General features: G+C 34.1%; 4 protein-coding genes across 7 annotated transcripts in view; 2 read left to right on the top strand and 2 right to left on the bottom strand.

Annotated features, from left to right (window-relative positions):
• LOC148168750 (uncharacterized) overlaps positions 1-11,981 on the bottom strand; it is a 36,927-nt gene extending 24,946 nt beyond the window's left edge. For 2 of the 4 annotated variants that reach the window (XM_088044641.1, XM_088044638.1), the window contains exon 1: positions 358-500. The gene's annotated coding sequence lies outside the window, so the exon portion shown is untranslated. Of the gene's footprint in view, positions 1-357; positions 501-11,803 lie in introns of those variants that run through there. The other 2 variants (XM_088044639.1, XM_088044643.1) reach the window with 2 other exon arrangements.
• A 2,369-nt stretch (positions 11,982-14,350) lies between these two features.
• Positions 14,351-16,548, top strand: mars (guanylate kinase-associated family member mars). The gene is made up of 6 exons (XM_088045142.1): positions 14,351-15,142; positions 15,193-15,345; positions 15,399-15,636; positions 15,684-16,190; positions 16,236-16,371; positions 16,424-16,548. Exons 1-6 carry the CDS (start codon positions 14,439-14,441, stop codon positions 16,471-16,473), a joined length of 1,788 nt encoding a protein of 595 aa, XP_087901268.1. The 5' UTR covers positions 14,351-14,438; the 3' UTR covers positions 16,474-16,548.
• Positions 16,549-16,753: 205 nt separating this feature from the next.
• LOC148168748 (leucine-rich repeat-containing protein 40-like) lies at positions 16,754-19,336 on the bottom strand. The gene is made up of 8 exons (XM_088045141.1): positions 19,061-19,336; positions 18,825-19,015; positions 18,576-18,779; positions 18,404-18,527; positions 18,046-18,358; positions 17,788-17,994; positions 17,227-17,745; positions 16,754-17,175 (listed from the first exon to the last, which is right to left on the bottom strand). Exons 1-8 carry the CDS (start codon positions 19,218-19,220, stop codon positions 17,070-17,072), a joined length of 1,824 nt encoding a protein of 607 aa, XP_087901267.1. The 5' UTR covers positions 19,221-19,336; the 3' UTR covers positions 16,754-17,069.
• Positions 19,337-20,953: 1,617 nt separating this feature from the next.
• LOC148168747 (uncharacterized) lies at positions 20,954-21,903 on the top strand. The gene is made up of 2 exons (XM_088045143.1): positions 20,954-21,100; positions 21,149-21,903. Exons 1-2 carry the CDS (start codon positions 21,053-21,055, stop codon positions 21,863-21,865), a joined length of 765 nt encoding a protein of 254 aa, XP_087901269.1. The 5' UTR covers positions 20,954-21,052; the 3' UTR covers positions 21,866-21,903.
• The last annotated feature ends 1,018 nt before the right edge of the window (positions 21,904-22,921 follow it).

The following is a 22,921-nucleotide window of genomic DNA, read 5'->3' as shown; positions in this document are numbered from 1 at the left end:
AATCAGCAGTAAATTTCGGCGAATCCCAGCGAATCGATGGGAAAGCGCGAGGAGCATTCCGCGGTCAATTTGCATCAGCGATGATTCAAATCTGGATGAGGCAATGTGATTTTTTCCCAGTTTTTTGTATCAACCCACCAGTTGGTTACCATAAAAATTCAGAATATTCCTGGCGCATTTAAGAGCGTCGTTCCAAGCAATCTTTTGTCGGTAATAAAAAGCAAAATGTGGTTTTAAGGGTCAGTAAATCGTTTAATTAATGGATTTCTCCAAGTGTGTTGATGTTTAATTGTAAATTTAAAGTAAATCATGTTGTTTCGAAATTAATTAAGTCTACGTTGGACTAAAAACACTCACCCAATAACATACAGCTGAACGTTCCAGTTAAGAACGGTGAATCCGTAAGTACCATAAATTCTGGTACCATACGCTATTAGCACCTTTCCCAAACACCAACACTAGACGCGCGCGCTGAGTCAAATGCTCAGAAACCGCCAAGTGCAAGTCTTGAGTTCCTCCGAATGGTTCCCCTACCTTCCTTCCTTCCGCTGAGGTCACTCACTTAACACTCTCTCATCGAGAGTCATGACCTTACGACGAAATGGGTTCTTTTTTGAACGAGGGACTTTTATGCGAAAATTCGTAACGTCCGATAGAAAACTTACTCATCAACTGATTTACCGCATTATTATGCAAATGGTTCTCAAGGCTGCTTCTTCTTCCAAAGGTTCCATTTCGGCAACGAAAGTACCAAGAAAACTTGTTTACACATGACAATTAACGCTTTGGCGAAGACCCAGTTTGGTGAGCTTTTGGGCTGATTTACATGGATCGACAAGCTAAATTTACGACTGGCCTATTTTGCCATGTCTTTGGAAGTCTAGACAAAATTTTTAAACTTTGCTCACTGAATGTCCCCCGACGGGCACAACCTTGAATATAAAACACCAATTTCTTTAGATACATAGATCTTGCCACTTAATTTGATTTGAAAGTTGCGCCTGCCACTGTCAGGGCCAGTTATTTAAACTCCGAAAACAGTCTCTTGTTGTCAAGATTTTTTTAGAGAAAGTTGTCTTTATTCGGATAAATTATCACTACTTCTTCCGGAGCAATTAGCTTTTGAGCATTTTTCATTTCAAATTGATTTGGAGATAAACGCTTGTCTTATTATTTTTTAATCCTCGAGAGAGCATTTTTTCCTAAGACAGTATAATGGGACATGCTGAATTTTAAAACAATACAATAGTGGCTATGATATTAATTAAAAAACAATCATATCGGTGATTTTTCACAATTATTACAATCCTACATTCGGTCGTAAGACTACAATTAAACGTGTATTAAACTAGGCACTCAATGATAAATACAGATGTGTGCAATTTGCCAGTCTAGTTTGGAATCGTTTGCCATCTCGACTCCAAAATGAACGTGTTAACCGCGACTTTTATTGGAGTTTTAATTTCTCTTGTAAGTAAGAAGTTTTGGGTTTCACTGCGCAAAAACCACAATTTAATCTTGTCATTAAGTAGAAGTTAACAATTCGTTTATAGCTGAGTTCCGATATTAACGCGTACAACTGTGAGCATGAGAGATCTTATAGAAGCTTGTTTCCATTTTCTGCGTTTCCGAAAAATTCGATTCGGTCTAAAACTGAAGAAGCGGAAGATCCATCAAACCTGGGAATTTTTTTGAGAAAAATTGATGACCCAAGTAAGTAAAAATTAAAGTTTTTTTCTAAACTCATTTTTGTTTATAGGTGCTAGCGATTTCGAAGACTTTTCTAATGTCTCTCCAAATATGGGTTTAGATGCATGGCAAAGTATTTTTGACAAAAAAGTTTCCTTAAAATCGATGTATATGTCTGTGGTAAATTTTCTGAAGTCATGGGTGCCCAACTGGATTCTTAGACCTTTGCAGAGCATCAAGTCGCAATGGCTTTTGTTACAAGCATCTGTGCAAAAATAGAAAAAATATTATATTAAATTCTAGAAGCTAAAATCGTTGTTTCTTCTTTTATACATCCTTTTATACAATTTGTGAATTTCAGGAATTGGAAGCGTGATATACTGAGAACTGAATATCAGATCAGAATAATCTCAAAATCTCAGAAGTGTAAAAAATTGAAAGACTAAGGGCCGGTTGAAGAAGCACGCTTCAAAATTTGAACCGGTTCAAATCTGACTTAAACCAGACTTAAATGATTTTTGCGTTGCAGATTTTTGAGCGGTTCAAATACAAGTTAGCACGATGTTAAACTAAGCCAGGTTCAGAGGTGGAATAAGCCGGTGTTCAAAGTGACAGCTGGATTTGTGAATTTTTAGAATACAATAAATACACAAATTAAAAGCAAATTTTTACATTTTATGCGTAATAATTGATTTAGTTTTCGAGATATTTAACTTTAAAAATTACGAAAAATGAGGAAAAATGAAAATCAACTTTCCAAAACTTTGATCGGCCATACCTCAGTTATTTGTTGTCGGATCTGAATTTAAATCCCAGATTTGGAATCTATGGAAAATTCTGCGTACATTGATGTATAATAACTGAAGTTTACTCTAAAAAATAAGCGAGATATCAATATCAAAAATTTGGCATAGTTTTAGTCATGAATTTTTGCGAAAATTTGCAAATTTCAACTGTAAAAAAATTAAAGAACTATTTCTTATGTAAAAAATTGCGAAAAAAACGATGGCGGAAACCGCATCTCAATATCTGAAAAAGTTTCCGAGATATCGAGCACGAATTGTTTCGAACCTTCAAAAATTTGGCCCTCTGACGACAACCCAAAAATTCGAACGACCATAACTCAGTTATTTGTTGACGAAAATTAAAAATTCTCATGTTTTTGGATTCAGCGTGACATTCTGCGTAAAATGGGACCCAAATTTGTTGAGTTTGCTTAATAAATAGACGAGGCATTGGCCAAAAACTGTTTTGAAAACGTCATTTTAGGGTGATTTTCAATCAATGTTTTCAAAATGAAAACGACGTTTAATATCTTTGAATTATACATCAGTCGAAAGAGGAGCTCGAAATCTATCTACTGGCCGAATTTGAGATCTATCGGACAAATAGTTTACGAGTTATGACCAATATTAAAAAAATTGAAAAATTTTCATCGATTGAGTCGGATTTTTTTTTCGAGAAAAATCGACTATTGAATTTTGGGCTTTTGATAACATTTTCTAACGTAAAATGCGCCGAGAAAAAGAATGGCGCAAACCGCATCTCAATATCTCAAACAGTTTTCGAGATATTTAACTTTAAAAATTAGAAAAAATGGGGAAAAATGAAAATCAACTTTTCGAAACTTTGATCGGCCATAACTCAGTTATTTGTTGTCGAATCTGAATTTAAATCCCAGATTTGGAATCTATGGAAAATTCTGCGTACATTGATGTATAATAACTGAAGTTTACTCTAAAAAATAAGCGAGATATCAATATCAAAAATTTGGCATAGTTTTAGTCATGAATTTTTGCGAAAATTTGCAAATTTCAACTGTAAAAAAATTAAAGAACTATTTCTTATGTAAAAAATTGCGAAAAAAACGATGGCGTAAACCGCATCTCAATATCTGAAAAAGTTTCCGAGATATCGAGCACGAATTGTTTCGAACCTTCAAAAATTTGGCCTTCTGACGACAACCCAAAAATTCGAACGACCATAACTCAGTTATTTGTTGACGAAAATTAAAAATTCTCATGTTTTTGGATTCCTCGTGACATTCTGCGTAAAATGGGACCCAAATTTGTTGAGTTTGCTTAATAAATAAACGAGGCATTGGCCAAAAACTGTTTTGAAAACGTCATTTTAGGGTGATTTTCAATCAATGTTTTCAAAATGAAAACGACGTTTAATATCTTTGAATTATACATCAGTCGAAAGAGGAGCTCGAAATCTATCTACTGGCCGAATTTGAGATCTATCGGACAAATAGTTTACGAGTTATGACCAATATTAAAAAAATTGAAAAATTTTCATCGATTGAGTCGGATTTTTTTTTCGCGAAAAATCGACTATTGAACTTTGGGCTTTTGATAACATTTTCTAACGTAAAATGCGCCGAGAAAAAGAATGGCGCAAACCGCATCTCAATATCTCAAACAGTTTTCGAGATATTTAACTTTAAAAATTAGAAAAAATGGGGAAAAATGAAAATCAACTTTTCGAAACTTTGATCGGCCATAACTCAGTTATTTATTGTCGAATCTGAATTTAAATCCCAGATTTGGAATCTATGGAAAATTCTGCGTACATTGATGTATAATAACTGAAGTTTACTCTAAAAAATAAGCGAGATATCAATATCAAAAATTTGGAATAGTTTTAGTCATGAATTTTTGCGAAAATTTGCAAATTTCAACTGTAAAAAAATTAAAGAACTATTTCTTATGTAAAAAATTGCGAAAAAAACGATGGCGTAAACCGCATCTCAATATCTGAAAAAGTTTCCGAGATATCGAGCACGAATTGTTTCGAACCTTCAAAAATTTGGCCTTCTGACGACAACCCAAAAATTCGAACGACCATAACTCAGTTATTTGTTGACGAAAATTAAAAATTCTCATGTTTTTGGATTCCTCGTGACATTCTGCGTAAAATGGGACCCAAATTTGTTGAGTTTGCTTAATAAATAAACGAGGCATTGGCCAAAAACTGTTTTGAAAACGTCATTTTAGGGTGATTTTCAATCAATGTTTTCAAAATTAAAACGACGTTTAATATCTTTGAATTATACATCAGTCGAAAGAGGAGCTCGAAATCTATCTACTGGCCGAATTTGAGATCTATCGGACAAATAGTTTACGAGTTATGACCAATATTAAAAAAATTGAAAAATTTTCATCGATTGAGTCGGATTTTTTTTTCGCGAAAAATCGACTATCGAATTTTGGGCTTTTGATAACATTTTCTAACGTAAAATGCGCCGAGAAAAAGAATGGCGCAAACCGCATCTCAATATCTCAAACAGTTTTCGAGATATTTAACTTTAAAAATTAGAAAAAATGGGGAAAAATGAAAATCAACTTTCCGAAACTTTGATCGGCCATAACTCAGTTATTTGTTGTCGAATCTGAATTTAAATCTCAGATTTGGAATCTGCGGAAAATTCTGCGTACACTGATGTATAATAACTTAAGTTTACTCGGAAAAATAAGCGAGATGTCGATATCAGAAGTTTGGTATAGTTTTTGTCATGATTTTTCTAATAATTTAAAAATCACTCTTGAAATCTGAGAATTAAAAAGTTTTATTTTTGAGCAACTAAACTTAACAGTCTGTGGACCCCTGAGAGTTAATAGATGATTTAAAGTTAATCTCTTAAAATCCCGAAAATGGTGTGGTAATTCTAAAAATTATTGATTAAGAGGAATGAAGAACTTGGAAGTTCAGAAACTTTGAGAGCTCGTGATATTAAAAAGAATATAAAATTGATAATCTGGAAGTCATTTTGAAAACTGGGGACCTGAGAATTTGAAAATTTTACATCTGGGAGAAACCGAAATTTGAGAATGAAAACCTGGGAATCTAAAATAAGCGAATAAAGAAACTTGAAAATTTGCAGTTTTCAAAAACTGAATGAATGCTCTGAGTGTTTTATCTTTGGGGTAATGTAAGAATTTAAATACGAGATACCCCAAGAAGTAGAGTACTTATATAACTAAAAATTTGGGCAAGTCTGAGCGAAAATTTGCAAATCCACAAAAATAGCAAAGCTTTTATAAACTTATGATGCTTATCTCCAATTATAATATTCTGTTAATCCTCTGTCACTGTAAAAAAATTACTGTTGGCGTGTTAATATTCTTTATATTTTGTTATTTACTTATTATCTATTACTTATTGAACAAACTGGGTTACGAGAATTTTTAATAAAAATATTATTCAGTCTTAATATTGTTTAAATTAAAACGAAATGCAAAGGCCCATAAAAAAAGCTGTTTTTATTAAATTTTATAATTAATTTATTAGACTGAAAATTGATTTATGAAATTATACTTACAAGAAGTGTCTCGTTTAATCCAGATCAACTAAAACCAAGGAAAACTTCGGATTATTGAGAAGTTTGCACCTGTTATTTCAAAAAACGAGCATATTATTATACACGCAAATAATTTTTTTCAACTACAATTTAAATATTTAACTGGATGAGAGAGAGGTTGAAATTTCTTAAAAGTCCAGTTTATTCCAAAGTTTTATTGAATCTGGACAGCAAAACGAATTACGAAACATACCTATACAAGGACAAAAACTGATTCGGATTAGGTCTGAACCATCGAGTCCAATTGAATTTTACTTTACGTTTTTCAATTTTTCGCTATTGGATCCGGTTTCTTGTGCCAAGTTAAGTTTTGAATCAATTTTTTGTCTTAAGAAATGTGAATTTTGGCACCCTCGACTAGATGTCTTGGTTCTGGACTCGGGTTAAGTTAGAAAATTGTATGTTTTATAATTGTATATTCTTAAAATTCTAGGAGTTGCTTCTAATTGTAAGTCAGATATTTAATTTTCACATTTCAACGCCTAAAAAGTGATTATTAAGTAATTAAGATGATTCTCGAAATAATAACAAAGATTTATCAATGTATTGTATACAAATACCAGAAAAATAGGCGTGGAACGAATTACAATTGCTTATTTATCATTTAGATTAAAACTTTTCATATAGTCTTAAGTAAATTATTTTGATATTACTCGAACCAATTGTGGCAGTGAGTTTTTTGTAATTTTTATTATTATTACTCATTTCCGTCCGACAATTGATCACCTTATTGTGATAATACAAATCGTTTTATTAATATGTTTTAAACCGTCTGAAAGGTCGCACTTTGCATAAGCCCTCAAAATCCTTTTAGTCAGTGTCACCTTATAATTGGAGATCTTATTTCCCGTTTAAGAAGCAAGGTCTGTGGTAAACAGTCATTGTTGCAAACAGCCGATGATATCAGAGATGAGAGTCATGTCCGGGACATCCTGCACAAAATTTACTATTGGAGGAGTCTGAAGTCTTTTTATTTGAAATTTTCCAGTTGGCTTGGCAGTGCGGTGAATGTTATAATAATATGTTAAATGGTTCACTAACAAGACAGACATAAGTTATTTTAACACGGTGCAACATTTATTGTTCTGTTTTCTTATATCCAGAGAGTAAGAGGTGTTTTTTTGTCTTTATGAACGCGATAAATTCTAGTTATGTTAGAGCATTGTACAACTCGCTGCATTGTCTTCCACGTAACATATAACGACAATTAACGTCGCTTGGTGTCACACAATTTCAATTTTCTCAAAATTATATGCAGGTAAATCCAAGGCCGGTACATATGTCTGTACTTGAACTCTTAAATTAGTTCGTTCGATGACAATAAACCACCATTTTGTTGTTTTTCTAACCTTGGGATGGTTTAGGTTTGGTTTAGGTTTGGCTGTTGACAAGAGATAATCGAGAAAAATCAACGATATCAAATTGGTCGGAAATCTCTAGCACCGCGACAATACTCGAGCGCTAATATGGAAATTGGCCTTGCAAAGGTGCTTGCGACAATTAAATCTGTCAGTGTAATTAATAAGCATGCGATATTTCCGCTTAATAAAACTGTTCTGTGACAGACACTGGATGAAATCTCGCTAAATTAACTTGTCCAAGGGTTTTCTTCGTGGTAAACACTATACACCTACCTGTTGTACCGTAATTACCGTAAATAAAAACAGATATTACACTAAACTTAATTATGGATGCAATAAGATGTCGAGTTGATGGTGGCAGATGTTGCCAGTTCCCTTTTGCGCAAAAACTTCATTTTTCATTGTAAATTTTAATAGAACGCGATCATTTCGTATTAATAGAAATGCATAACTACATCCTACATAACGTTGAATTACCACGTCGTAAAGACAGCGGAATTCACCTACGAGTAATTATTCGTTTCCAGAAGACCCAGGTGTTTGAACTATGCTGATGTGTTTAACAATCATATTCGTGCTAATTACGGTGAGAGTAGGTGATGGATTATTCCGCGTTTACGGTATTATCTGATTTCAGAAGATTTATTGAAAGAACCCGTGGCTACCTTTTCGGAGCGGAAGATTTATTTAACAGCTTGCATTCATTCACGCTACAAATACGATTAAAAAGTTTAAAAATAACAATGACGAAGGCGCCGATTTGCACCTAAAACAAATGAACAACTGTAATACTAACGGGCAACTAATTACGAAGACCGTGCAATCAACATTCCATATGAATTAAAAAAAAAAACTCATGTGAAATACTCCTACGTGATTGCCTTCAGTTCAAACTGCAAAAATCGGAATTTTTCATCTGACGATGGAACTAATATCATTTTCCGTTAATTCAATTCTATGTATGGACGGACTTGGTTGTGAATTGCTAGAAAAAACTGATTTTGATTGCAATGTGCCACATAACTGGTGAATTTATGTTGCCCAAGAGAAATTCCATCAGATCTAAAAAGTAGTTCAATCATTTTGATGGGTTTTTACCAAATAATCAAAACGGTAGCAATCAAAGGTTTCTAAACGTTCAACTTTTGCGGATATTAATGAAAAGTAACTGTAAAATTGTCGGTAGGATTGAGTGAAAAATCACACTTGAATTGAAAAGTTAAAAAGTAGCCAAACCGGTAGAAGGAAATTTCCCAGAAAGGCAATAACAGGCATTGCCGAAAACCGCTAAAAGTCACATGCAAATTTTAATAACGGAAGGAGGCCAAATGAATGAAGGACAATTTATTATTTTTCGTGCAAAAAATTGCTGTCAACGTGCTTCTTAACACCTACGTTGCCTCGAAGAACTGGAACTAGAATTGCCGGTATTTGGTGGTTTCAAAATTTTGCTTTTGGTAGTGTTTTTAGTTGAAGCAGGTTCTGATGATTTCGTTCGAATAAAAAATGAATTGAGTACAAAAATCAACATTCGGATTCTGTCACGATTTATCAATAAAAAAAAGTGAAAAGTTTGATCCAAATATACAAAATACATTGAAAACTAAAAAAGATAAAGACTAGAAAAAACAAATCTAAAAAGATTGTCATTTAAATTCAAAGCAAATTTTAAATCAAATTTTTAAATTTTCTAGATTCTCGTGTTCTCTTCAGATTCTCTTTACGTTCTCTCGAAATTCATTTATACATCGGGTTTCTCCCTAAATTCGCTCTTGATTTCTATCTAAATATTTCTTTCAATTTCTTTTGGTTTCTTTCAATTTTATAAATGCTATTTTAGTATTTTTTGGATGGTCTGTCGATTTTCCCTTTTTATTAGATTCATTTCAAGTTCAATTTTAGAAACATCTTAGATTCTCTCTCTAAATTCTCATTCTCTTTATATTCTTTACAGATTTTCTCGATTTTTAGAGCCTTTAGATTTTTTCTAAATCCTTCGTTCGATTTCTTCAGTCTCAGTAATTTTCATTTTATTAAATCTCAAGACTCGCTGTAGAAATTGTTTTCGATTCTGTTTACATTATCTTTACTTAATATTCTTTTTAAATACTCTTTAGATTTTCTGTTACTCTACATTTCATTTTCATTTTCTCAAGAATCTTCTGATTTTTATATAATCTTTTTTGCTTCATAAATATTTTTAAATTATTTATATTTTTTTTAAATTTAGGAAAAATAATTTTATGTTTAACTTCTATTTTCCATTTTGGTTCATTTTAGACCTTCAAGAGTAGATATAACTGTTGTAATAATGTAATTTTGGGGTTTTGTGGAGTAAAAGAAGTCAAAGAGAATTCAAAATTTATAGAAATTGAATATGTATTTTAGTCTCAAGAAAAAAATTAACCAGAAGAATGCTCAAAAAATAGATCGAAAAATCGAAATTTTAAAAACATAATTCTGTAATTTTTGAGACTTTTGAAACCTGTAATTTGCTTATTTACATCTTATAAAATTAGTTCAGTTTTTTATAACGCAAATTTTCATCAATAATTAATTATAAAAAAGAATTTGTAGAAATAAGTTGAAACTTTATTAAGATCTCATCTATAACAAAATTAAAATATCAATACAAAGACCAAACAATTTTCATTGCATTGAATTGAATATTTCACAGTTAATTCGTATTACTACAAATCTCGATTAATCACATTCCTAGCACCACAAACGCTCAATTATTTTAAATGAATAATGATGTTATTCCCTGCGCGCGATTCAAAATAAACAAGAACAAAAACAATTTAAAATTTGATAACATGTAGGCACATCGATGGCAATTTTTTGTGAAAACAATTGTTAATTACATAGCTAATGGCTACACGCCATCAAGAACTAAACTACTTATAATCAGTAATAAATTTCAGCAAATTTCCGTTGAGAATTGATCCTGTCCACGCATGTAAGATCCAATCATACTAAAATTATTTACTTAACAATAATCTATATTTAACTAGTAGTTAAGTTTTTTGTGAGCAGTAGTGCAATTAAACGACGCCTCTGGAGGTTTGTTCTAATCGTAACAATATTTCAACTGTCTTTAATTTTTATCTAAAGTTTGGTCTGCCTGTCAGCTGAAAATTATAGCTTCTGTCAAGTTAAGTAGTGTGTTGATTTATTTCTTTGATGTGTTTCATAATATAGTAGGTACACATATATTAATAATTTGTTCAATGTCGCGATACTCCTCTATATGAGAGTTGATCTTTTAATTATTAGCATTTCATAACAACCTTCATACTGACAAGTCAGTAACTGGTGATCATTTATCTAGCGACTTCTTGGAACTTGGAAGCAATCTACCAAGTATTCATTTAAAATTCAATTGTACAGCTTCTAACTAGGTGACTATGTATAAAGTGAACTTTGGAAATGGTGAAAACTGTAAGTTTTCTCCCCGTGGCAATACTAATATCATTTTTAACGCAATAAAAAGCGTTGCAATAATAGATTTGATCCAATTTCTGTTAAGTGAAAGCGTTAATTTATTGTACGGCTCGGCATGTAGTGTGCATACAAATTGTGCGTGTATGTTTGATGAGAATCAAAGGTGAAATGCTGCATAATATCAATGTTAATTAATAAAAAAGAAAAGTCTAGAAAATGTATGAGCTTCTGATTCCTTTGGAAGCTGCGCGCTACCAGAAAGAGAAGATAATCTGGATCTTTAGGGTATCCATTGTTTTACAACGAAACCATAATGCACATTTCTTTTGTTCTTTTATCTTAAGAGACTTTCTCCTTGTCAATTTTTCGATGGAATGGTCGTATCCGGACGATGACGCGCCGACCATGATTTAGCAACTAGATCGGAAAAATCAGCTCGAGGAATCAATTCGATGACTTATCAAATATCCATCTGAGTGTAGGTTTCAGACTGTTGCCCCCTGAACATCGACCTTGGGCCAATTCACTACACCTACCCACATTGACGACCACGACTTTTACTAAAGGAAAGTGAATATAGATATCGCGTTGCATACGCGCCCGAATTATCTAATCCTGCTCTTTCGTCGTCAAAATCACTCAGTTGCGAAATCGATAGATGCGGAGATATTGTCAAAACACGATCGTGTTGTTGACTCTGCTTGTCATAACCTAACGGGTTCTTTTCTTGTATTTGCTAACAAAACGATTCGCAAAGTTGTAATTACATGACAAAGGAAAAATTGTTATAGTATTTCGGGTAACGGCTCACCAATTACCCGGTCAAAATTACACCACATTACCCGAAAAAATGTAAGTCAATGACGAATCCTGTTATGAGTGACGAAGGAATAAACCGACAAAATTATATGAAATTAAAATCGGAGATGAGGTAATAAAAACTTACCTGACCAAACTGGCTTGAGAACTACACGACACTTGGCACTGAAGGAAATTTCGCGGCTTTTCCGCGTGTCGCGGTTCTAGATGACAGTAACGCAGCTTAACTTGTGCAAGCCAGTTCTAAACTAAGTAGAAACCTTCGCCAAGAAAGTCAGTCACCTAACCTGAGACAAAAACTAGTTGTACTCTGTGTCTCCAATATAGGTATGCTCGACTTAAGCCATCGACAATTCAGTAGTGTGATCGGATCCGTTCTGAACTGACCCGGATTGGGGATGCAAGTTCTTTACCTTCCTCTCCAAACAATCAGTGTTTTGGCTAATCCGCTATTTGTTCTGATTTAAAGCTCTGTGACGGAAGAACAAGTCGCTAATTTAGCGAGTTCGAGAATGATGGATTTCGACGAACTTAATCTTCTTGATTGATCCATTGTGTCTTTATTGAATGCTCAATTTGTTTACAAGAATAGCTGTAAATTTGTTGGTCCGACTATTGGCAACAATCCAATCGTCCTTTATTAATCATTTCGTTATCATAAACTACGAAATAGTCACGGCAATGAAAAGCGATGAAACTGATACCAATCCGCATTTCATCGTTAACCTTCAGATATACTATTTTGGTTTTCAAAGTTACTTTAATTGACACAAGATATAATTAAAATCTTTTTGTTACAACGTCCGCTGAATGCGCAGATTAACATTTCAAGGAAATATTTCAACAGTTTTTTGAAGAAATGTCGAAACTAATTATCAAAATTTGAAGGGTTTGTTGCGGGTATTATTTAGCTGGGTGTGTCCTTTTTACGCCATATTTCCGAAATTACCACAGACAGAAATACGCAGTTTTTGCCATCAGACTCCTCAAAATAACCCCTACAAAACTATTTCGGTCGATATTTCACTTATTTAAATTTTTAAGTTTTTTCAAGCAGAATTTCACGTAGAATCCAAAACATCTGCTATTTTAAACGTACGTTAACAAATAACAGAATTAGATACTTTAGATAGGTCTTTGTCGTCGTTTTTCTCACGCTTTTGTTGCTTACAATCCGCTCTCTGATAGCCAAAATTTGTTGGCAACTCTAACAAAAAAAAATGAATATTTTGTTTTTTGACCATCTTTCATAAACTTCTTGTCCTACTGATCTGAGATTTGGCCAGTTAATAAAGCTCGACTTGCTCTTTCGATTGATGTATAACTCAAAGGTATTAAACGTCGTTTTTGCCACAAAAAAGCGACCCCAAAAAGACCCTCTGAAAACCTGTTTCAGTCAACATCTAGTTTATTTGTGGTGCAAACTTAAGTTATTGGTGTTCATTTAACGCAGAATTTCACGGGGAGTCCTAAACTGTGCTAATTTTTTCCGTATATCAACAAATAACTGAATTTAAAGCGATAGAAGTTTTGGTTTCTTGCGGAAAGATTTTTAGGCTTCGGAATATTTGGTGCTACATATTTTCGGAACTACGACAGATAGAAAGATGCAGTTTTTATTGTCGGCCTTCTAAAGAATAACTCTAAAATATCCTCTAAAAATCTAAGTTATTGATGCTCATTTTACCCAGAATTTCACGCAGAATCCAAAACATGTGCTATTTTTAACGTACGTCAACAAAATAACAGAACTTGACGCTCCGGATAAGTCTTCACCATTGTTTTTCTCACGCTTTTATTGCTTAGAATCCGCTATCTGATACCAAAAATTTGTTGCTCGATTTAAACTAAAAACATTGAACTTTTCTCCTAAATTTCTTGTCTAACTGATCTAAGATTTAGCTCTTTCGATTGTTCAATCATATTGAACGTTGTTTTCGCCCCTAAAAAGCTCGTTAAAAATGACCCCAAAAAAAACTATTTGGGCCAACATCTTGTTTATTTGTATAGCTAATTAAGGTTATTGGTACTCATTTAACGCAGAATTTCACGCCGAATCTTAAACTGTGCTAATTTTTTCCGTATGTCAACAAATAATTGAGTTAAAAACGATTGCAGTTTTGGGTTGTCTTCAGCGGGCAAAAGTTTTAAAGCTCTGGAATATTTGGTGTTTCATATTTCTGGACCTTCGACAAATAAAAGTATGCGGTTGCGACATTGTTTTTTTCGCTTTTTTGCTAAGAATCCGGTCTTATGTATCCGGAAATCAAAAATCTTAATCTATTTCAGTTGATATCTTGTTTATTTGCGAAGAAAACTAAAATTATATAATTTTTAAAATAATTGTTATTAACAAATATGATATAAAAAAATTGTATCAGATCTTGCAGAGAGCAAAACGGCCGTTATCTAGAAAATAAGAAACCAAATTAAATTTCTGTAAAGTAGGCAACCAAACATACATCACACGGCTAAAATTGAAATAATGTGAATTAAAATAATTGTACCAATTCAACAATAAAATACTTTGTAGTGTAGCCTGTTTTCAACAAAAATAACATTTTTTATACAATAAATCTAACAATTTTATTGATTTCAAATTTTTACGCTGCCTACTTTACCGGCAATCCAGATGGCGCTGGCTGTAAAATTTTGACATTTTGTCTCAAATTCAACCAATAGCAGTCGAGTATTCCACATTTCGAACGTGAATGTAACGGTTGAAGCAGTTGAAGTCCGATAAACAAGTTTGAAAAAAGTTGATGGCAGAATTTGAAGATTTATCGGTGTTTTTAAGAAGACACGTGCACGCAAGTCTCTATAAAAAGCCAAGTGAAACGACGTGTACGCTGGAGAAAAGAGTGATAACAATGAACAAAGTACGAAGAAGCAACCGTCACGAAGCAATGTTTGAAAAAAGGAAAATCCCTGAAGACATGTCTCCGGTGGTGACGCCAGTGAAAATCCCTCAGAAGAAAAAGAAGACACCGGGGAAAACCGTACAACCTAAACCCGACGAACAAACTAAAACTGAAACAAATAAAAGGTACGAAATGTTAGTTAAATGGAAGGCTGAAAGGGAGAAGAAGAAAGCCGCAGAGAGGAAACTTCTAAAGCCGGTATTTAAAGTTTCTTCGGTGACAACGAATGTAGGACTGCCGAATCTCGAAATGGTCAACAAACAGATTAAAGGAAAACCGTTTAAATCGAAATTTGCTCCTGTGAACCATCAGTTTAAACCACCTGCGAACATCCAACCGATTTATTTTGATATCGCAAAAACGCAACAGAAGAGCACAAGTAAAAAAGTTAACACTACGACACCACGACGGATGGTTACCAGATCTCAAACCAAGACAACCTCAGTGAAGTCACAGAGTTCTCCAAGAAGTACAAGAGTGAAAACCGCGCAACGGAAAACAGGGAAAAAACAAAGTGAAAAAACAGACACAAGGAACAAAACACCGTAAGTTTCATCATATTTTGTTGAAATTTCATTTTAAAGTTACGCTGCAGGGTTAAACAAAAAAGCGCGGCAAACCCTTTGGAAACTGTTTGTACAAGTACAAAAAGGGCCGCCAAAGAATTAGAAAAGTTAGACCATGATGATAAAATAGACAGTCAAAGTGCCACAAAAGAAGAAATTATAAACAATAAGGAAAATACACCGTGAGCCTCTTTCTTCATAAATTGTTGCATTTCATTGTAAAGTTATTCTTCAGAGATCAAAAAAGTGGGGCGAAACCCCCAACGTACATCAGTCCGTTCGTAACGGTTTCCCGAGGTAAACAAAAAGCCCGCGAAGAATTTGAATCTAGAAGATCAGGAAAGTCATTCTCTGCAAAATCAGATCATGAAATTAACTCATCTCCTAAAGCTGGTGCTGCATATTTCCGGTGGTTACTGCAAAATCACATCACCAGGCTACAGGGAATTTGCGACGAGTGGACCAAATACAAAGTAAACTTCCTTTCTCAAGTACCTCAGTTCAATTTTACTCTTTCTAGACCGATTTAAACCCCCCAGAAGAGGCAGTTTCAATGATCGATGTCGCAATTGGGCAAACAAACCTTTTAATGTCGAAGAAATTTCAACAATTTAACGGATTGATCGACAAATGCGAACACAAAGACACTGAAACTCCGGTTACGTGCGAAGATTTACATGGGTTTTGGGACATGATCCATCTTCAGATCGATAATGTTGGTAAAAGATTCGAGAACTTGGAAAAGCTAAAGTCTAACAATTGGGAAGAAATTTTACCTGAAGTAAAAAAAGTTGTTAAGAAGAACAACAAAAAAACCAAAAGTGTGAAAGCATCAGCAGGGTTGCGAGCGGCAATACAAGCCGCGCGAAAAAAGAAACTTGAGGAACCCCAAGACGATGTTCAAAAGACGCCGAAAAATCGAAACAGCACGCGGTTGTCTGTTTTGAAATCGCAAGAAAAGAACCAGACGAAGACTTCACCAGGATTGACGATGATGAAAGTGGCGCAATACGCGAAATCTGTTGAGGTAAGCTTCGGTTCTTGTTTTCATGATGTTAAGATTAGTTTTTAGACTCCTGGTAAGAGTATTTTAAGATCTGACACTGCGAAAAAGTCTGCGAAAAGCCACTCAAAGTCTGTACTTTTTATAGATGAAGTCGACACAAGTGTAGATAATGTAGAAAACGATTTGAATAAATCGAATAAAGGTATTAGTTTGGATGAAGACTCATTCAGATGCCTAATAATAGGTTGTTTTAGGTAAAACGCCGAGGAAATCTGGACGCTTGACAAGAAGTAAATTGTTTTAAATTTTTTTTTATTGTGTAAGTGAATGTTTTATATGGTTAAACCTAAAATCAGAAGCTCAGAAAGCAGTATTATTGAAATCCTTTTTACTTTTTGCTATTTTTGGGGGGTTTCGTAGTAATTATTTTTTTACCGTCATTCTCTCGTTTATTTTAACTTCTAATTTTCTATGCGTTTTATTACACCCCCCAAGCATTTCAGTTTTTTCCACTTCTAATCGCTCGTTGTGTTTTGTTAAGTAACTACTTATTGCTTTTTATACTAAAGGAGATAAAACACAAATATCATGCAAAAGTTTATTTGCAAAGTGGTTAGTTAATTCGACATTACTTAAAGTGTGCAATATTTACGACCAAAACAACAGAAATTAGTCATTACACAACGAGGTATTACGTAAATAAAGAAACGTTACTCACAAATTACCAAAGTGCATCCACCGTATCAACAAAAGCGTTAATTTAACCAACCTATTGACTTACAAACTTACTAGAGTATTTACACGGTTGTATGTATCTTAACAATGGCAATATGTACACAGGCGTGGTGTTATTTTACAAAGCTAAAATTTCACCTTTCATGCATTTTACAATTACCAAAATTACTTTGGGATCCTGTCCCTCAGGTAACTCAATACTGTGGCGGTTCCTTGTTCCAAAATTGCGTATCTAGGCTGCCGGAAACAGTTTCCTTTTAATTCCAGAGATCTGAAAGTAATTACGGTTTTACTAAGTACAAGTTCAACTGACTTAAGTCACCTTAACTGGGTCATATTCCCCAGTTCTGGGGGAATCTGACTGATATTATTGTTAGTCAGGTCCAAAGTAGCGATCCTTGTCAAACCTTTCAATCCATCGACGTTAATTTCGGTGATTTTGTTATCACTAATTAGTAGAATTTCCAAACCTACCATACCGTACACACATTCTGGGATTGTGTTAAGTCTGTTACTACTAAGCACCAGCTCTCGTAAACTAGTCAAAGAACTCAAACATTCTGGTAAATTAGTCAAGCAGTTGTTCCCTAAATCAAGGTATTTCAAGTTAGTACAGCTACTGATAAATTCGGGGATTTCCGCGAGCAAATTCATGGAGAGATTTAACTCCGACAAGTTTTCAGCTATTAAACTTAGCCCAGTAGGTACAACCTGCAACTTATTTTTACACAAATCTACAATGGTAACTTCCGCTATTTTGGCTTCTTCAAATACTTCTTCAGGTACTGTGGTCAGTTGCTTCATGGCGACATTGAGCGCTCGTGAATGTTTCATTGAGTACCTGCAAACTCACTTAAGCTCACTTTTTAAGTCTCCGCTATACTTATCAGGGAATGTTCTAGCTTCATAAACCTCCACATTCTTAGTTCTTGGTGCATTTTCTAACTCCTCGCCATCAAATTGTTCTTTTAAATGCCTCAAAATTCGGAGAGTACCCGCTTTGATAATATCAGCTCTGATCTTCTTGAGTTTGTTCCCTTCAAGTTGCAAGTTCTGTAGATGCGCTAGCAAACCCAAAGAGTTTGGGAGACTAGAAAACTATTTTTAGAATGATGAACATTGATATTTGAATTTATCATACTCTGATAAATCATTGTTGGTCAAGTCGAGCCGGATCAGGTGTTGTAACATCGCGATTTCATTTGGTAGCTTTTCAAGTTTGTTGTCTCTGAGATCGAGGATCTTCAAGTTGCTCATGTTCTCACAAAAATCGGCAGTGATTTCCTTGATATAATTATTGCCAAAGTAAATCTGTTGTAGGTGATTACAACCCTCAAAATCTGGTACTTCTTCAATGTTATTATGTTGGGCGTATAAAAACTGTAACTTGGTTAGTTCCCCCATTTTTGGAAGAAGCACCAAGTCGTTATGAGTGACATCAAGTTTCAATAAACCTTAAAACATTGTTAAAAACAGAGTTTGTTATTTGTGGTACCCACCCCGCAGGTTAACTATGTCAGGTGGTAATTCAATTAGTTTATTGTGTGAGAGATTTATTTCAGTTAAACGCACCAAAAATCCCATCCCTGGTGGTAGTTTAGTTAAAACGTTATGTGATAAATCCTAGAAATTACCCTTAGAATATAACATCTATAAATTTATTATTGATACCAATTGTTGCAGCATCACCAAGTCTGAAAAGTTTTTTGAAAGTTTCTCCAAATGGTTATGAGCTATTGAGAGTACTTGCAGTTCAGTTAAATTGTAAAATTCAGTTGGTAACAGGTTAATCTTATTATGGCTGAGATTTAGTTTTGTTAACTTTGTTAATTTTCCGATTTCTGGGGGTAAACTGATTATGCTGTTATCTTGTAACTACAAAAAACTGAAGTATGAAAGTTTTACTACAAGATTTAATACATTGAACACTGTCAGGTCCTCAAATATTCCAATCTTCTCAGGAATTTCCTGCAGGACATTCGAGCTCAAGTCTAAATACGCCAAGGATTTGAAATGCCACCAGTTTTCTTCATCTGGCTCTTTATTAAAATCAATGTAATTACTGCTGTCTTCAGGTGTTAGTTCATACATAGAAAACATTTTCTCAGGTACTGAAAATGAGGCTCAAACTTAAATTACTACGTTATCATCATTACCGTGGGCAAGGCTACGTCCAGATAAATTGAGCTGACCTGTCCTTCGAACAATTTTGATCATACCCTTTGTAAGTTGACTGTCATTTTCTTCTTTTGTTTGTAAATGAAAGACAGGATTTATTATTTTACGTCTAGACTTGACACTGGATTGTTTGGCCATTTTGAAGAGGGTTTATTAAGGGAATAATATTGATTAGTGACATAAACATAACCTTAACATTGTTATGACGTTTGTGGCGACTTTCAAATGACCTTGTCTGACGTTTGTGAGCGCGGACAAGCGAGCTCTATAAAAAAGAGCGCGGCGAATATCACAGAGGTAAATAGGCGTTTTTCACCTATTTATAGATTTAGGAATTACAATAAAAATTTAAATTGGTGGGGAGTTGTTTTCCAAATTTTGTATGCTTAAATTTTTTATGTATTAGGAAAAAACGTTAAAATGCACTTCACTGAAATTCAAATAGTTAGTTTAGGTTGCAAATCTCCTCTTTTTAATATGTATTTATTTTTTTATTTAAAGTTGGAATCTTGATGAATTAACTTTGGAAATTTTAGAATGACAAAGTTGGTATCATTATTTCCCACAATTTGACATTTGACAATTTTGACATGACATTTGTTGTTGCAAGCCTTAAAAATATCTTAAGTGAAGTGAAATTTCTTTGAGATGTGACCGCTGTTTAAAAACGGTAACAAACAAATTTAATTCTAACGCAAAACGATCGTTTTTTGTGCTCCCAAAACCGAATTCACGTAACATCGCCACTGCAACGTTTATAATAATAAAATAAACAATAAAAATGGCGTCCAAGATTCAGATAATTAAAACTAATCTGAATATTCAGAAAAAATAGTAACGACTTCTGTGCAATTTACATTAGACATCAATAGGCAGTTACCTCATCTTCAACAAAAAATGGAATTGCTTGGTTTTACACCCAACCTATCAATTGGTAAGAATAAAATAAGATAATTAGTATTGCATTTTTCATTTTTACATTTGGGGTCCTTTTTTGCGATTTGCTTAGAATTTACGTAACTACCAACAAACTTGTTAGTTAATTGTCGTCCTCCATGCGGGAAAGACCATTCAATATTCACAGCGAATTAACGCTGATAGTGAAAGTGTTCCTATAATTACGGGTTCCTTTTCGAGGGCTATGTGTTACACTATTTCAAGGATTCCGGGAAGCAGGTAATCTGGTGCTCATCAGGACTATACGCAATTCACAACGTCCTGATAACATGGATGTAGAAAGCCGTCAAATCTCGTATAGTCACGTTTGGCCGTTTTTTAATATTTATAACTTTGTTATTATCACTGTCGTTTCCTTAACAAATATACTTGTCGGTCTTGTTTCATACATAACTATTTTTCACATTGAAAAACTTTTGGTTTGTCCCGCGCTCTAGGCTTAACAAAACTAGATTTTTTCTCTATGAACGTTCGTTCGTTCTGATGATATGTAGTAAGGATAAAAAGTTTTATTTATCTATTATGTACTTCAAATCTATTTTCAGTTTTTATCCTAACTTTATAATGGATCTGTCATTCAAAGCCTCTAATATGATTGTGTTTGATGTGTACGCCCACAGTATGCTTGGACAATTATTTTTTTAATTTAATCTAATTGTTGCAGTAACTAATCAAACCGATCTTGTATTCGCAATTGTATTAAAGGAGTTTTTTTTTAATTTAAATAGTTTTTCCAAATTAAATTAGCGTTATTCCAAAACTTGAGACGTTAGAATGCTATCTACTACAAACAGAGCACTTAAACTCTTCACTTTATCACAGCCATGACAAGACATTTGATTACGAAAAGTTGTACCAATTTCTCACTTCAATTTTTAAGATAAATGAACTAAAAATTGTATAAAAATGACTGCTGAAAGTACCTGTTTATCACCTCTTTTGAAAAGATAACATCTTCACCTTCAAATAGCGCTCCAAAAACAAAACCTTGACCAGTTAACTGCTCTCCCAACATGAATAAACTACTTTTTGGCCTCCTCTGTGTGTTTTTGACTCAACAGGTTCGTAAATCCAACATTACAGACACCATTCTAATGATTATTTTGTAGGACGTCTTCAGTGCGACTGATGAGGAAGTTCAGCAAGCATATGCCGAATTTGAGAACGTCACTTACGATGTGTTATATTCACTAGCAGCTGACCGCACCAACTACTCTGAACACTTTCTACAAAGAATAGCTGTCGAGCGATTGGACGGCAAATTGGAATTGAATTTCAGACTCACTGAGCTTACTGAGCAAATTAATGCTCTTACCACAAAAGCTGAAGGTTACGAAGAACTCAATGTTACCCTCTGCGCCGAGGGTGTCATCGAGGGTTTAAAAACTGTCCACGATTCTTTATTTGCAGCTTTATCAACGTGTTTACTCGACGTCCGATACCAAATTGGTTCAAATATCGTGTCTGCACGATGGGCCAACATTGTTCATTTGGGTCTAAACTACTTGACGTGTAGCGCGCGATCTGTGCTTGATTGTAAAGGAAACGCAGATTGTAATGACCAGATTATCGCCGAGATTAAATTGAAGCAAGAAGAAGCACCGAAAATCCTCAAAATGTTTGGGGCAAACATGCTAAATAGTTTGGACACGTTCCCTGTTAGATGCAAGGAACAGATTTTCGAGGAGTTTAACAATCGCGTGTCCGACACTCTGGAAGGTGTTGCAACTTGCGTTGATGCGTTTGTTAGCAACTTGGTTCCTTTCATGTGCGAACTGACCGATCCTGACAAGAAATTCGAACGGTTTTTGAAGTTGGGTAATTAGCTCGTTCCACCAGTTGAAATAAATTTTTTCGTTACAAATCTGACTTTTCTTATGTTTGAACGTTATGAATCTTCTCCCTCTTGCTTCGCAGTGAAGCGCACTTAACTTTTATTGCAGCAATTTAGCCGAAGGGAGAATCACATGTTCATTTTTTAACAATTTGCACGTAATTCAGAAGGATAATGAAGCGACGTCAACCACTACTGGATTATTGTTAAAAATGCATTGAAAGTTTTCGTATCAAATCCAGAAAAATGCTGGTCGTTGCGAAACTTTGAAGAGATTATTGATTTTGTGGATTTGATATCCACATAAGTTATAAAATATATAGACCTATTTTTTGTTTTTTATTGTGTGGATTCATAGATAGAGTATGCTGCACAGGGGATCAAAAGTTTTATGAAGTTTCTGCCTGCTCTAGACTTTTATTGCAAATTAACAAACTTTAGCGACCGGGTTTGGAAGCTAATTCTAATAGATAGGAATCCCGTCTAGTAATTTTATTATTTTTTGTGTCCCTTTAATTACTTTTTATTCCAGGATACTGTTTTCCTTAACGACAAGACACAATTGAAAGGATGTGGAAAAAGTATAGTACGTGATATATTAACCTACTATACTTACGAATTTGATTGTGTTGGGAGAAATTGCAGATATGTTCTGAAGAATTAGGAATTGGTTTTTCGTCATAAGTTAAAAAGTAGTTCATTTCAAATCTGGCAGAATCGTTTTGACAATTTTGGCAGAGAATGACGTGATATGATAAAATTGAAAAAAATGTGGAATTTTGTTTTGAGCCTGACGTCGTGGGAGTGTATCGAAATGGCATCCTATAAAACAAAATCTGCATGCGTTAATCAATCATCCGGAGCGAATAAAGCTCGAAATTCGGAAGCTTTTAATGTCAAGCGAGCAGAATCAATAGTGCAAACTCAAATTCATAAATAATTTGGTCAATTTAAATTTGCAACACGAATTAGCACTCTATCAAAATGGAAAACATCCGATTGTGCCAGAGCTTAGCGCAAAACTCGGAAGTTAGTTGATGAAAGCGCC

The sequence above is a fragment of the Gnatocerus cornutus genome, chromosome 9, assembly GCF_029298725.1.
Source record: "Gnatocerus cornutus isolate USDA-ARS CGAHR chromosome 9, icGnaCorn1.1, whole genome shotgun sequence".
NCBI classification, from domain to species: Eukaryota; Metazoa; Arthropoda; class Insecta; order Coleoptera; family Tenebrionidae; genus Gnatocerus; species Gnatocerus cornutus.
Note: the sequence above shows the minus strand (reverse complement) of the source record. Positions and strands in the feature narration are given on the sequence as shown.